The sequence below is a fragment of the Chaetura pelagica genome, unplaced genomic scaffold, assembly GCF_000747805.2.
Source record: "Chaetura pelagica isolate M959 unplaced genomic scaffold, ChaPel_1.0 scaffold456, whole genome shotgun sequence".
In the NCBI taxonomy this organism is placed as follows: Eukaryota; Metazoa; Chordata; class Aves; order Apodiformes; family Apodidae; genus Chaetura; species Chaetura pelagica.
The window spans coordinates 913,693-927,924 of NW_009953574.1; the positions used below are offsets into that span (position 1 = coordinate 913,693).

A 14,232-nucleotide genomic window follows, 5' to 3' on the forward strand; every position below is an offset into this window, starting at 1 on the left:
TTTAAACAAGCATAGGCAATTCTTATATTTCCACAACAAGATAAATATCCCAATTAAGCTAACAGCTCATCCTACAGCGTGCCATAGTGATGGGGAAAGGGCTAACATTAGTGTTATTTACACCAACACATCCAATATTAACCCAGGATGAAAATTAAAAGTATGTTCAAGTGTGGAATTAAGTTCATATTGTTTTTTCAGAGAGCTGGATCTCTTGCAAAAATTCCTCTGTGACTCACATACACTTAGCTGGGATGACTTCTCAGAGAACTCCTCGTAAGCACAATCTTGAGGACAAAATGTTTATTGGACTGGGATGGCAGGGGCTGGGTGGGGGAAAGAACTTAATAATCTTCACCAAAAAAAAATAATAACTTGAAGTAGGTAGATGTCTTTGGACATGTGAAATTTAACACCCAAACTGACTCAATCTTGAAAACCCTAATTAAAGAAACGTTCCAATTTTAAAAGCTTGAATTAAGACAAAATGCTTTCATGAGGGAAGATTCACTCCGAGTCATTACTATACATTGAGGCACCACTCAAAAAGTGGCCATAAAGGAAGTGACTTCTTTGCCCATCACTATCACACCAGCTGCTTGGCCATAAATTCAGAACTCATTTAGACAACACTCTCCCTGTTACCAGAAGCTAAGACTGCTCTGCGACAAATGGGACAAGTGGAATTTTCTGATAACCAGCGGTCAATGCAGTGGACGTGATACTCGTGGGAACAAGGCAATTTCCGGAGCTTGTTGCCTTCCGTGTACTCTGTAATACACACACTACAGGTCTTCAGAGCATCACTCTCACCAAAATTCCTCATGGCTAGGTTGTCAATTTGTTCTTTGGTGAGTCCTCTTGGTTGGTCATCGTCATCTTCGTTTAGTAGGAAAAACTGTGCTAGGCTAAGGAATGGTAGAGAACCACTTTCTTCAAACGTGACCGATCCCCTCGTATTCCGACCTTCCCGTCTGGCACCAGATGTTGAACCACCTTCATTACCACCTTCATACACCTCCCCTGAGCTAACATCTGTACCTTCATTGTTTGAAGTACCACCACCTCCATTCTGGGGCTCAGAAGCATCCACGTTCTGATTCGGAGTTGGGCCACTAGGATCTGCATCACTATCACTATACATGAAGTAACTCAGCTCTCCAAAGCCTGTCATTATCTGCCTGAGCATCGTCTGAATAGCAACTGATGTGGTCTCACTCAAGCCTGTGTTCAAGATCCTACGGATGGGAATCCTAATGGTGCTGACATAAGTTCTCACTCCAGCCCGCTCCGAGCGTGAAAATGTGCGCCGGAACCCTCCCCGCTCGCTCTCATAAGTGACAGTGTTGTTGGGGGTCTGGGACCTGGACCGAGTTCTGTTGGCTATGCTGTCCCTCTGCCGGTACTCTCCTGGACGAACTCTTCTCACCTGAAGATCAAGGACTATGGTAGGAGGCCTCTGCCCAGGAGGTGCAGACTCACTGGTGCTGTTGGTTTCTGAAGAACCTGCTGCTTGAGGAACAGGTCTTGTTTCTGGGGTTGAAAACAGAACCACGTTTTCGCTTGGTGCCTCAGTCCCCACGGCGTGCTGCCTTAGAGTCACGTGCTGCCTAGTTCTAGAGCTTCCCTCAGCTTCGTTCACTGAGGAGTGGTCAAGTGTTTGAGATGATGTATTGTGATGAGACCTGCGAGGAGCCTCGCTCACTGGGTTAATAGGTGACCTACTTCTATCAGTCCTAGCCCGCGTCCTCCGCTGTTCTGGACTCCTGCTCCTCGCTCTCCTCTGCCCTCTAGGAGGGGAAGCTTCCTCAGTTGTTAGCTCCTCAGAAGTGCTCCTTTCTGTCCCAGGCTGCCTTATGGATGGCGATTCAGACCTTGGAATTTCAGAGTCACTTTGGCTGTGTTCCAAATCCTCCCCGCTGGAAGGCTCTACAGGTGGCTCGTTCTCAGTTTCTGGATTTGTGTTCCCATTATTACGGTTGACATTTATTTCCAAACTAAATCTGAAGTCACCACTATTTGGGTTAGTCCGGCTCACTGCTCTCCAAGACTGGTTTCCTCGTTGCCCACTTCGTGTTGTATTCCCAGTTTGTCGGACTGAATTAAGCCAGTCTATTATAGAATCTCCATTTGAAACATCTTCTGCAGACTCTGCACCTGCGGAGAAGACAGGGAACTACCAACGTTAGAGTACTGAGCTAATTTTGGAGTCATCTTTTCCAAGAACATAATTGCTTACTTCAACAAGTGACAATTTAGAAGTGCTTAATCCTACTAAGTGCTACTGTATTTCACACGTAGCACGACAACCTTATCTACCAGAGCTCTTTTAAGGGAGCAGGAGTGGACATTTTTTAAATGTGTACAGACAGGCTGCAGCCATCACACAGCAAACAAGTCATCAAAATAACACAGATTGCTTATCCTAAGTCACATTTTAGGTGCTGTAACACATCAATATTCTGTGTTTTCCTTTCCAAACAATTAAGTGGTCTATTGAATGCTAAATAGAGAACTAAGTTTGTCCTGACCCCTCCCTTGAAGAATGGCTTTGTAGTAAATCCATCTCACTAAAGAATAAGCCTCAGTGGCAGGCTCCAAGTGTCCTCCACCAGGCTCTACAGAAGGATGATAATTAAAGCAATACAGCATCTTTGGAAGGGAAGAACAGTGAATAAAAAATGGAGGAACTGCCAAAAAGCACCCCAGAGAGGAGCAAATAGGAATGCAATCTTAATTGAAAAGTTAAGGGGGGGGAGGGGAGAAACCTAAATTAAACTTCATCTCGATACAAATAACAGATGCCTTATGAGTGAAATCTGTCCCAAACTGACCTCTGCAGCAGATATCAGAGATAAAGTTCATTTAGTTTTGAAACAAAGCTCACCTTGCACCTGCCTAGGCTTAACTCGTTCCACTCCTGCACTCAAGTTAAGGTCCATACGGGGTGCTAAAGTTAAGAGTTTTCACAAATACTGTATATACCTCTATTCTCATCATTGTTTTGCTGTGGTGGACCTTCTTTAACTTGGTGTAGCCTTCTCAGCAACTCTTCTTCAGTAATTTCACCTTAGAAAATAAGCAAAATTTTCCAAAAATATTTCCAAATCATACGTATGGCAAGCATAATAAAAAAACTTCTAAAGAAGGTACAAGCCACTGCTTGTCTTTTTTTTTTTCTTAATTAAATCCTGCCATAATGAGACTGCCACACAGGTTGCTAAGGGGAAGCTCAAACACTTTAGCACTTTGCTGAAGCTGAAAGATCCAACAGTTTCAACCTACTCGAGACAGATGTACTTTCTGGTTCTGTAACCTCTACAACTTAACAGCAATTTTTGTCATCCTATGCCAATTAAATGGCTGCCCAGGGTAAAATATTTAAGATAACACTTTTACAAGCATGAAAAAGGTTGAAACTAGTTGAAGTCATGTTTTAAATTAGAATTGGTTTGAATTAGGTATCATCCTATAAAGAGACAATTTAAGTCAATTGAAAACTGACATTAAAATGCCCATGCAGAACCTTGCACCAGACTGCTTAACCTAGTTACAAACTCTTAACCTCACCAGCACAGAATGTTCACACAGATGCTTAAGGGAGATTATTTTTTTGATAAAAAATTAATAAGGGTCCATAACAGGAATCAGGTCAACTCAGGATCTGGCTGTTGCTGCCAATCTGTGTAAACACTAGACTTTTGTATCTGATTAAACCACATTATCCTACTCTACCCCTTCTCTAGCCAGAGGATGGCTTCAATTTGACTATGCACAAATTAGCAAGGAGCTGCTTCCTACCATGCAACACAACTGCAGCACACCAATTGAATGGGTGGAACAGTTTCAAGGGAAGAGAAAATTATGCAAATCACCAACAAGCTATTTTAGGACAATGCACATACACAGGCATTACCCACCTGGTGTTCCTAGCAAATTGTTATCTCTCATAAGCCTGTAGTCCTCTTCACTCAGGTTGTTCACAAACTGGTAGAAAGCTTCCTCTCGATCTAACCTATCTAGCTGACTCTGACGTTGTGCTTCTGATTGATCAATATTTCCTTTGTCACTAGAGTCTGAGCTTTCCATCTTGATGAGTGGAAGAGTACCTGGAAAGGAGAAAACAAATCCTTCATCCAGTGTAGTGAAATATGGCATGAAATTTAAGCATGTTTAATCTGTGCTATGTTCTTCATCATTACACTTAAATTTGGGGGTGGGGTGTTTGCTAATGAAGCTTCAGTTCAGATGAGATGGGTAACCACAGGATCAACAGGGATCAACAATGGGATTGTTCTCAAGGCAAAGTACAAACAAAATCTATGCCCATCATTATAAAAAAACCAATAAAAGCAGCAAGTATGAACACGTGGAGTATCATCAGCTGTAAGCCTCTGTCCATCTTCACACTCATAAAGCTGACCTGGTGTCCGTGACTATCTGCTTTTTAGCATAAAATATTCCTAATACTGCACATGCCTCCAAAAGCACATGTCACAGTGCAGTATAAGGCATGAACCATCCCTGGTCATGTTCTCTGACCCTAAAAGAGCATGGAATTCTGTTTATTGCTTCTGCCTGCCTGCTATAAGAAATACTCTCTTCACCATCCAAGTGAATTTTCACAGAATGAAGGAGTCATGAAGAATTCAACCACAGAAGATGCTATGAAACACTGTGTGCACACAACCCCCCAAACAAACAAACAAACAAACAACAACAACAAAAAAAAGGCAATTTGTTTCCTAAAAAAGGGAAAAGGTTTTGTAAAATCAACTTTATAGTTTTCTGTCAAGAGAAGGATTTGCTTGCAAGTTTCAGCGTTTAAAGAATTACTGATGTTACCTAAAACTTCCAGGACAAAACTCCACAGTGTACAATACCAGGTATAGCTTCTGCTACAAAGACTTGTCTGCTAGACTGCATGTTTTTTAATATCATCTTCTCCTCATTGCTTTTCATTTAGATGAGATCCTTGACAATATCTCTCTCCCTCAAAAAATAAAATCAACGAATGCCACATCTGTATTTGATAAATATTATAACAAAATACATGCAAATACAGGAGACATTCTGGCACTAGTTGTGCCATGCAAATATATCAAATAAAGTTAAAATAACTAGTTTCCTTAATCACTATGCCTTGCTATTCACAACATCAAGAATTTTCCTGTACAACTGGTAGAATCTAGTTACTCAGAGAGGTGATTAGCAACCTAATCCTCTGCATGCTAAAAAGCTCTGCAATAACATCCTCCATCAGAAAACATTCCTTTCATTTAAACCATACTTCATGTGACATGAAAATACTGGAAGAATAAAGCTTTTCTGCTTCTCACTGGAAAATTTCCAACACTTAGACATCTGTCTAGTGCAAAAAGCATCTTTTTTTGGATTGTCAGCACAGCTGTCAAGTCAAGACTGCCCACAGTTTACATCAGTGCTTCTCCAGAGAAGAGCAGCACTGCATCACCTGCAAGGGCAAGTTGTTTCAGCTGCTGTTGTGAAAATTCAAGTGCACTGACAACCTCCATGTAACAGCAGAAAATTCCACAGGACACTCCATTATTGCAGGCCCCTGGATTACAAAAATATCTGCTCTAACCCTCTTTGTCTTGAATTCTGACACACATGAACTTGTTTTTAAGGCATGCATATCTTAAGGGACAACTGACTTGTTGTCACTCAGTAACACTGAATGCAAGGCCACTGGTACTATTTGGTGCTGTGAATTTCTGCCATTTTACCGAAGAAATTAGACATGATTTTCACCTTTTTATCAGGACTAGCAGCAATCACTAGGGTTACCAGCCCTTAAAATGGAAGCCTATCAGCTTCCCCTGCATTCTGAGGTTTCTGGTGCAATCTGAAGACTGCCTGGCCCCATCTGCAGACATGCACATGATGTGCTGTCCCACACACAGCTAAATGAAGCCATTCACATGGGCAGTTGTGCAACGGTTCCAGCAGGTACGTTCATCTCACACCAGGCTCAGCTGTGAAATCTGTCTGCCCTTCAAACCTTGGACACAGAGCTCAAATGAGAAGACACTTTGCTTGAAACTCAAACAGCTTTTTACAAGGTTTCTGTGGCAGAATGATGACTCCAAGTAACTTCACTTAAAGACTTTTCACTCTAGAGAAGGTACCAGAAATACACACAGCTGCTTATAAAAGAAACATCTGCATAAAGCCTCAAGTAGAACCAGAGACTTGAATCCAAAATAAAACCTTTAAAGATGTGCTAGTTCCCCGGGATACACATCAAAGCTACCGACATTCCCTTTTTAAGGACAACAATGTAACCAAGTTGATAAGACCATTAGGAAAATAAGGGAATGTAATAAGATACTAAGGGGCAGGAGCAGCATAAAGTTTTGCAAAATCTCTTCCCCAAACTGAATGCCCCCTTGCTATTTACTGACTTTAACACATTAAAATATTTTCAGGCATTACACTAATTCTACAACAGCTTTTTAAAAAGAGAAATGCTCTATGCATACAAAGCAGGACATTTGTTTACTGCTTATGCTTTGAAATTTTCTTTTAAATGCAAATTCCAGTGCTTGCAGGCACCTTAGCTGCATAATGCCTATTTGATTCAAAGACATTTGCCCCTTCCATTTCAGACGATGAAGGGGCAACATTCCAGGGAAAAAGGAAAAGTCAAAATAAGTGAAGTCAGGGGGAAAAAACCAAACTCTTCTTCACCAACAGACTGCTGTACACTTTGATAGGTGACCCTTTAGGAAATGTTCAGAGTAAGTCAAAGTCAGTCTTATTTCCAGGTCTGTTCCCCTTTTCTGCTCCACCATCTTGCACCTTCCCTGCTAAACCAGCTACTGGTCAAGAATGAAAAGGTGCTATTCCTAAAAGAGCCCCTGAGGTGGGATCTTGAATTAAGCATTTAACATACACTAGGACTATTACCACTAATAACAAGCACCATTTTCCTATTGCAAGCTACTGTATCACATTACAGTGGCCTCTGTTCCCCAATTTCATGCAGTTTAGCTTCAATGCCCTGGAAACACCATGAATCCATAGGGGATGGAAATAGAGGTAGCACAGAAACACGCACATTCACACCAACACATTCTCCCTACCTTACTGCTGACAGCAAAAACTCTTCCCACTTGACCTCTGATATTTTAACCAGTAGATGGAAAACAGCATTTCTACCCCAAGGCTTCTGTTACTTTCAGTCTCTTCCCTGTTCACATTGTCCATTTTAAGCTTCACCTCTCACACAGCTGCAGAGCATGACATTGCCAGACTGAACTTACTGGAACATTTAGACTGCTCCTGCCTCAGCAGGACTCCATAGGTCCCACCTGATGGACAGCAGGATTTCCACTGTGGCAGTTACAACCTCACCTCGCTGCTATTTCAGCAGGGCAGTGTCACAGAAATAACTTGGAAGCCTGTACCTCAGTCAGGACTTTCTGCCCTCAGCTCATAACTGCAGCAAATTAAGAACAGCTGAAGGAAGCTGACTACAGTAGGACAGGAAAACCTGCTGAAGGAAAACCAATAGGTGTACTATTAACTTACAACAAAACAACCATCATTTGATTATCTAATAAGCAGGTAGCTTCAACTCTGTTTTTCTTCCAGTGGTTAATTCAACTCAAAGCAAGACTTTGTTCTTGTCCAAGCTAAAGGACTCAGAATTTCCTTCTTTAGTGTCCTCCCTTGTCAGCACTGAGTTGACAAAGGGTGGGGAAGGTCACGTCTATGAGCAGGAAGTTCAGATTTGATGATGAGTGCCAACTTCAACTGAGATGTCCAGCAATAAAAATCTCTACAGGAAAAGAGAGGGGGGAACCACCTAAAGGTTGCACAAACAGCACCACAACTAAAATTATTTTCTTCTTAAAACAAAATAAATAATAAAAGAAAATATTCTTCAGAAGCTGAATATCCAGACACACGAACTACAGTGAATTCTTAATTGGTGTTCTCATCCTTCCCCAAGTCAGCAAAGTATCTTCCCTGCAGTTATGCTTCAACAGTCTCAGAGACTTCAGAGCACTAATGATCAGCTGTCTCCACTGCTGCTCGACTGCAGAACCAAAACCACAAAGCCCACAAAAGGTATTGCTTGTTACATGCTTTTATTCAAGAAGTAGTAATATCAGGCTCTTTCGGACAAGAGCAATTTAAGAATACTAGATATTCCTTCAATAAAGCAAAGTTACCATTCCTACAGTACAGAAACATGTTACATTTCCCCTTATGCTAAGTGGTGTGTAAATTAAATCAAATCAGTCAGGAATTTATTACTCCTTAAAAACAATCTAGTGAGACAGCAAGCACTGATAAAGTACTTGTGTTGTCCATTTACCTGCACCTCTTACTCTGTGTCTCCATACTGCTCAGCACTTAAGCACTACAGAATTCTTCCCAGAAAGAACACTAGTGGACTGTAAGGCAGAATGATAGAGCACTAACCCTTCCTCCTTCAAACATGTGCAGTATCTCCTGACATTAGTTATCTGTACTGAATACCAAGACATTACTTTAGCCTGCATTCCTAACCTTTTAAATAAAAAAAAAACAACAACCAAACCCACAACAAAAAACATTATAACTCTCAATAAACAAAGTAGGTAAAACTCAGAAGGTCTGACAAACTCAGAAATCACTCCTTTGCCAGGTTAAAAGAGAAAGCAACAACTTAAAGTTATAATCTTCACTGGATTTATGGGGCAAGCTTCCAATAACAACAGAAGAAAAGCACTGGATTAGTTGAACTGCAGGAACAGTTCAGGTGCTCATGAGCTAGCTGTGCAACAAATATTTCCACTAAAATCCCCCCCATCTGGGTGTTACTGGTATTTCAACATTGCATGAGGCCCTGCAGTGCCTGTGTGTTAGGAACATTTCCTGAATCACCTCACGTCCCAGCAACATAATTAATACCTTTGTATAAACAAAAAAGATGATGGCAATATGAATAAGTGTTTCAGAGATGTGCTCAGCAGAAGGCTAATTTCTCATTTATGATTCATAACCTCATCTTAATTAGGTACTTCAACCGGTAGAGCACCTTGCTTACTTCCAGTCTGCAGAAATTATCAAACCCTTTGACTAAAAGAAGTGACTCAGTAGTGGAAGCCAGAAATACATATTTTCTGTTTTGGGTTGTTAAGAGATTAACTGTTTTTTCCACCCCTGCTTTCACTGAACACACCTCAAAGCCATTTGAGCTCGACAGCAGCAGCTCAACACAGCTGTCAGTTCAAAGAGCTTTCCATGAACTCTGACTTCAGCAGCTCTAACATCCCATCCCGTCAGGCAAGACCAGCCCAGCCAGCAGTCTCTCCCAATTCCTTCTCAAATGACACGGGAACAGCAGGGAGAACAGGCAGTTCTGTCACCCCGGGTTCTTCAAGCACAAACAGAACCAACTTCATGCTCAGTGCTCATCTGAGCCACCCCGCCTCCCAAGTGCTAGATTTTCCTAGAAGAATTAAAAGTTGAAAAATAGTTTCCATGTCAGGCAGTAGCCAAGTTCTTCATGCTCAAAACTAGAAGAAAGACTTAACAGAATCTACATTTTCAACAAATATTTCAGCATTCAAATGTGCAAGCTCAAAAGCAGACGCATAAACGGTAAGTGAAACCCACCATGAAAGGGCAGAGCTGTCATAGGACAGTGCAAGGAGCCAGCTGGGCTAACTGCATTAGACATGGAGCTTCACGAGGTTAAGTTTGTGGTTGCTTTCCTTACTGTGCAAGTGCACAAGTCTCCTTTGTGATCACACCAAAGGCTTTGGTAGCACAGGTACAACTCACTCATCTGCATTTCCAAATAAATACTGACAAGTAAAAAACTTCTCATTTTCAAAGTGGCCATTACGAATTCTGGACACACTCTTTCTTCCTTTTCCCCTGCTATTCTTGCATCCAACTGACACAATATTGTACTGACACAGTATTGATGAACAATACATTTATGGTCTTACTAGATTTCTACTAAACTTAGCACAAATTTTAAACACTCAGGAGCTCTCTATGTCCTCTTTGCTCCAAAAAAACCATCATGAAACACATACAGCTTCTGGTAAGCTGGAAGAGAATTCTGTGTTCCATGAAGTGTAAACTGCTGTGAGATGTAAATGCCAACAGAACAAGGAGTGTTAAACATTGATTCAGCTATTTCACTGCCCCAGTATGTGTCAGAGCAAAGGCCCTAAAACACAGAGTCATTCTGAACATACGTTTTAAACAACAGAAAGCAGATGAAAACTTTTGCAGAAAATCCCACAGAATTAATTAAAAAAAAAAAAAAAAGGGAAAACATTTCAACAAAATCAACTGTTTGAGATGAAGGAGAGAAACACTCTTCAATGTACTATCAGCTCCTGAAAAGTCAGGAAGAAATGAAGAAGTCAAGGCACAGAATCCCAGCAGCCTCCAGCAGCCACAGGAGAGCAGCAATCTCCCTGTATACACAGCCAGCTCAAGGAGCTCCAGTTAAAAAAAACAAAAAAAAAACCACCTCTTACAGTTTTCCAATGTTAGGCCATTACGAATTCTGGACCCACTCTTTCTTCCTTTTCCCCTGCTATTCTTGCATCCAACTGACACAATATTGTACTGACACAGTATTGATGAACAATACATTTATGGTCTTACTAGATTTCTACTAAACTTAGCACAAATTTTAAACACTCAGGAGCTCTCTATGTCCTCTTTGCTCCAAAAAAACCATCATGAAACACATACAGCTTCTGGTAAGCTGGAAGAGAATTCTGTGTTCCATGAAGTGTAAACTGCTGTGAGATGTAAATGCCAACAGAACAAGGAGTGTTAAACATTGATTCAGCTATTTCACTGCCCCAGTATGTGTCAGAGCAAAGGCCCTAAAACACAGAGTCATTCTGAACATACGTTTTAAACAACAGAAAGCAGATGAAAACTTTTGCAGAAAATCCCACAGAATTAATTAAAAAAAAAAAAAAAAGGGAAAACATTTCAACAAAATCAACTGTTTGAGATGAAGGAGAGAAACACTCTTCAATGTACTATCAGCTCCTGAAAAGTCAGGAAGAAATGAAGAAGTCAAGGCACAGAATCCCAGCAGCCTCCAGCAGCCACAGGAGAGCAGCAATCTCCCTGTATACACAGCCAGCTCAAGGAGCTCCAGTTAAAAAAAACAAAAAAAAAACCACCTCTTACAGTTTTCCAATGTTATCTTTCCTCCTTATGAGCAGAGCTTGGCAATTCCAGACCCCTGAGAGCATGTGGAACAAAGATAGAGTTCTGAAAACAAAATGCTGCAAGAGCTGCCAAAACCCAGGCTTCACATTTTATCATCTGCATTTACTAAACGAACACTTTTTCACATATGAGTTGAAAATCAAATGCAGGTAGTACTGCCTCTTGCCCACCACTTTACATGGTACCATGGAAGAGAAAACTCAGTGTAACCAAGGTGTAGCAAGTATCCAGCACTGGAGTCTCACAAAATGATGGGGTTTTTTTCCCCCAGAAGTGAGCCTTCCTCTGTCAGGAAGCAGAAGGCCTGCTCTGAAGCTCAAAGAAAGAATAATGCTGCATGCAAGTAACCAGTGTTGGCACTGAAAGACAGCAGTACAGCAGGACTGACATCCAAGCTGTACCCACAAACCTATATGATGACCCTCAGTCCTCTGGTCTCTGAAGGAGCAGAAATACTGGTTAGTGAAGGCAGCAAGCCAACCATCACTCACTATATTTCAATTAAAAAATAAAAACCATATTTAAATATACTACCAAATCTCACTCACTCCACAAAACTGCTGCTGAAAGTGAAAGGCAACACAACAATGACCACAGCTACAACCACAACCCACTCAGGAATGCAGACACATGGAGTTCTGTGCCTCACAAGTACAGATGTGGAAAATAAAGAGTAAAATTTGACTTGAAATGGATATCCAAGACTGCAGTTTCACTTCTGATGATACACTAAGGCAAGCAAGCTCAAGCATTTTAACAACACTGCACACACATATATCTTGCATATTGAAATTAAGAGTCCTCTAAGCAAAGTGGTTTTACATGTGAATTAAGAGAAAATGTGTGATGACTTTTCCTACATTTTCAATTATCGTGAGATGATTTAGAAGCCTGCACAACTCTGCAGACCTCCCTGAGTGAAGAGCTGAGCTTCAACACTGCATGTCAGCAAAAATTTACTATCAAGTGCCTCATTAATATAAATCTGAACAGTGAGAAGGAGACATAGGCTGTTTATTTCTCATTATCTTAACTGCAGCAAGACAGAGTCTCTGTGATGCCTCTGGCCACCTCTACTCACCAGACAAGGCTCCTGACCCCACGTTTTCACACTGCTTAGACATACTGTTTTTGAGATGCACAAGACCATCAATAAACTATCTTGAGGACAGAGATGTTCCCATTTGGTTTTATGTATTCAAGAATAATTTTTGCAAGCTCAGCAGCTGACAAGCCTTCTTCAAGACTAAGTCTCAAAAGCTTGGATAAATACTCAATAATATCAATCAGATTTAATACATGGAAACTGAGTTATCTACAAAAAAAACCATGCCTAGTAACATGTTAAGCTCTATTAAACTGGACTTTGTTGTAATCTTTAGGCTCAGGTGACAAGATCAAGAAATTTTTTTGATACATTCCCATAGGGAAGAGGAAGAAAAAAACCCAACAAGCCAGGCAGGTATATTAATATATAGGCACTTTAAAAGCATTTCCATTCAGGGATCATACTATCCATTCCCCTAAAAATACCAGGACAAAAAAAAGAGACACATAGTGGAGACCAGACACTTGTAACACTATTTTCCAGTACACCTTGGCATGTCCACAGATTCAATAATAAGGAATATATAAGCATGACACAGATGACAACCACTACATGCTTGAAAAATGCTGGTGTGGTTATTTCAGTGACAAACACTGACGTGGTCAGAACTGCTGAGGAAGAAAACACTGCAGTTGTTATGCATTATTGGTCTAACATAACAAGAAGCCCTTAATTTTTACATTACTCCCCCTTGTCAGAAGCAGGCAAGACATAATTCCAAACTATAATTCATTTAATTCCAAAATGGCAAACCTGTAGAGAGAACACAGTCATTTTAAGTGCTAGTTGACCACGACAACAAAACTAAGGATCTTACTCTCAGTTAAGATAATTAACTGCCCCAGAAGCAGCCAACTGTTTATTTTTTAAAAAGACCTGACAAGTCACTGCAATTAAAATTCAGGGACAAATTGGTGTCAGAGCTTCTTTAGCATTTTGACGTCGATTTACAACTTGAAATTAACCAGTACTGCCAATACTGACAGGGAAAATAAATCAGAGGCATGATGGTACTACTGGGTACAACTGAGTCTGAATTCTTGTTTACAAGCTCTTCTTTATAAAAAGACTCCATGTTTCTGAAAAATGGTGAAACAAACAGAACTATTATTTAAAAAAGAAATTTGTATTTTTACTGTGAAACCTTTACTACACATTAAAATCAAGACACAACAAGCCATAGGAACTACATTCTGTATACACTACTGCATACAAACTTATGTTGCTCCTCCATTAAAGCACGTGAAGATAAAGTAATATATACATCTAGCTGGTCTTGATAATGGTTTTGAAACCCAGCAAACAGTAACCTTAAACATCAACAAACAATATTAAAGAGGGAAGGAAAAACTTGCACAGGAAACTAAGGTTACAGAGCAAAGATGACGTGATTAACTGGAGAAAACCAATAGGACAGGAATAGCAAACACCCCAGGTTTTAACAAGGCACAAGCTGATCGGGACTCTTAAAAAGCCACAGTGAGAAATGAAGGGTTCCTCTTCCCTGTCTCCTACAACAGGGATTCAATCAGACTGAAAACACGGTCCTGAAGGCACTAAAGAGTATGGCCAGGCCCAACGCAGTGCTGTAATTCACGCCCAAGTCCACCTCTCCAAAAAGGGGCTACTTTCGATTCCTCCTCCAGCCCACCTGCATACCTAAAGGATACGGGGCCCAGCAAACCCTCCTCCAGCTCCAAACGGAGGAAAAGGTTCAACCCGCTTCGCTGAGAGGCCCCGTCACAAGTCCCGGAGCAAGGGGAAAAGCCCCCAGGATGACAAAGCCGGGACCATCTGGGGGAGAAAAGGCCCGTGCGCTCAGGCAGAGCCCCGGGCCCGGCGGCGCGAGGCCGCCATCACCGCCCCCAGCTCCATCACGGCAGCCCCGCTCCGCC

General features: G+C 41.2%; 1 protein-coding gene across 1 annotated transcript; it reads right to left on the minus strand.

Moving 5' to 3' along the window:
- Positions 1-288: 288 nt before the first annotated feature.
- Positions 289-4,097, minus strand: RLIM (ring finger protein, LIM domain interacting). The gene is made up of 3 exons (XM_009999651.1): positions 3,921-4,097; positions 2,986-3,069; positions 289-2,157 (listed from the first exon to the last, which is right to left on the minus strand). The coding sequence occupies exons 1-3, from the start codon at positions 4,087-4,089 to the stop codon at positions 623-625; spliced, it is 1,788 nt and encodes a 595-aa protein (XP_009997953.1). The 5' UTR covers positions 4,090-4,097; the 3' UTR covers positions 289-622.
- Between the last annotated feature and the right edge of the window lie 10,135 nt (positions 4,098-14,232).

Bases quoted from the DNA above. Each gene is read 5' to 3' on its own strand.
- RLIM (XM_009999651.1), bottom strand. From the start codon at position 4,089: ATGGAAAGCTCAGACTCTAGTGACAAAGGAAATATTGATCAATCAGAA. The intron at 3,070-3,920 runs GTGGGTAATGCC...TTATTTTCTAAG, and splicing joins CAATTTGCTAGGAACACCAG to GTGAAATTACTGAAGAAGAG. The intron at 2,158-2,985 runs GTATATACAGTA...TCTTCTCCGCAG, and splicing joins AAACAATGATGAGAATAGAG to GTGCAGAGTCTGCAGAAGAT.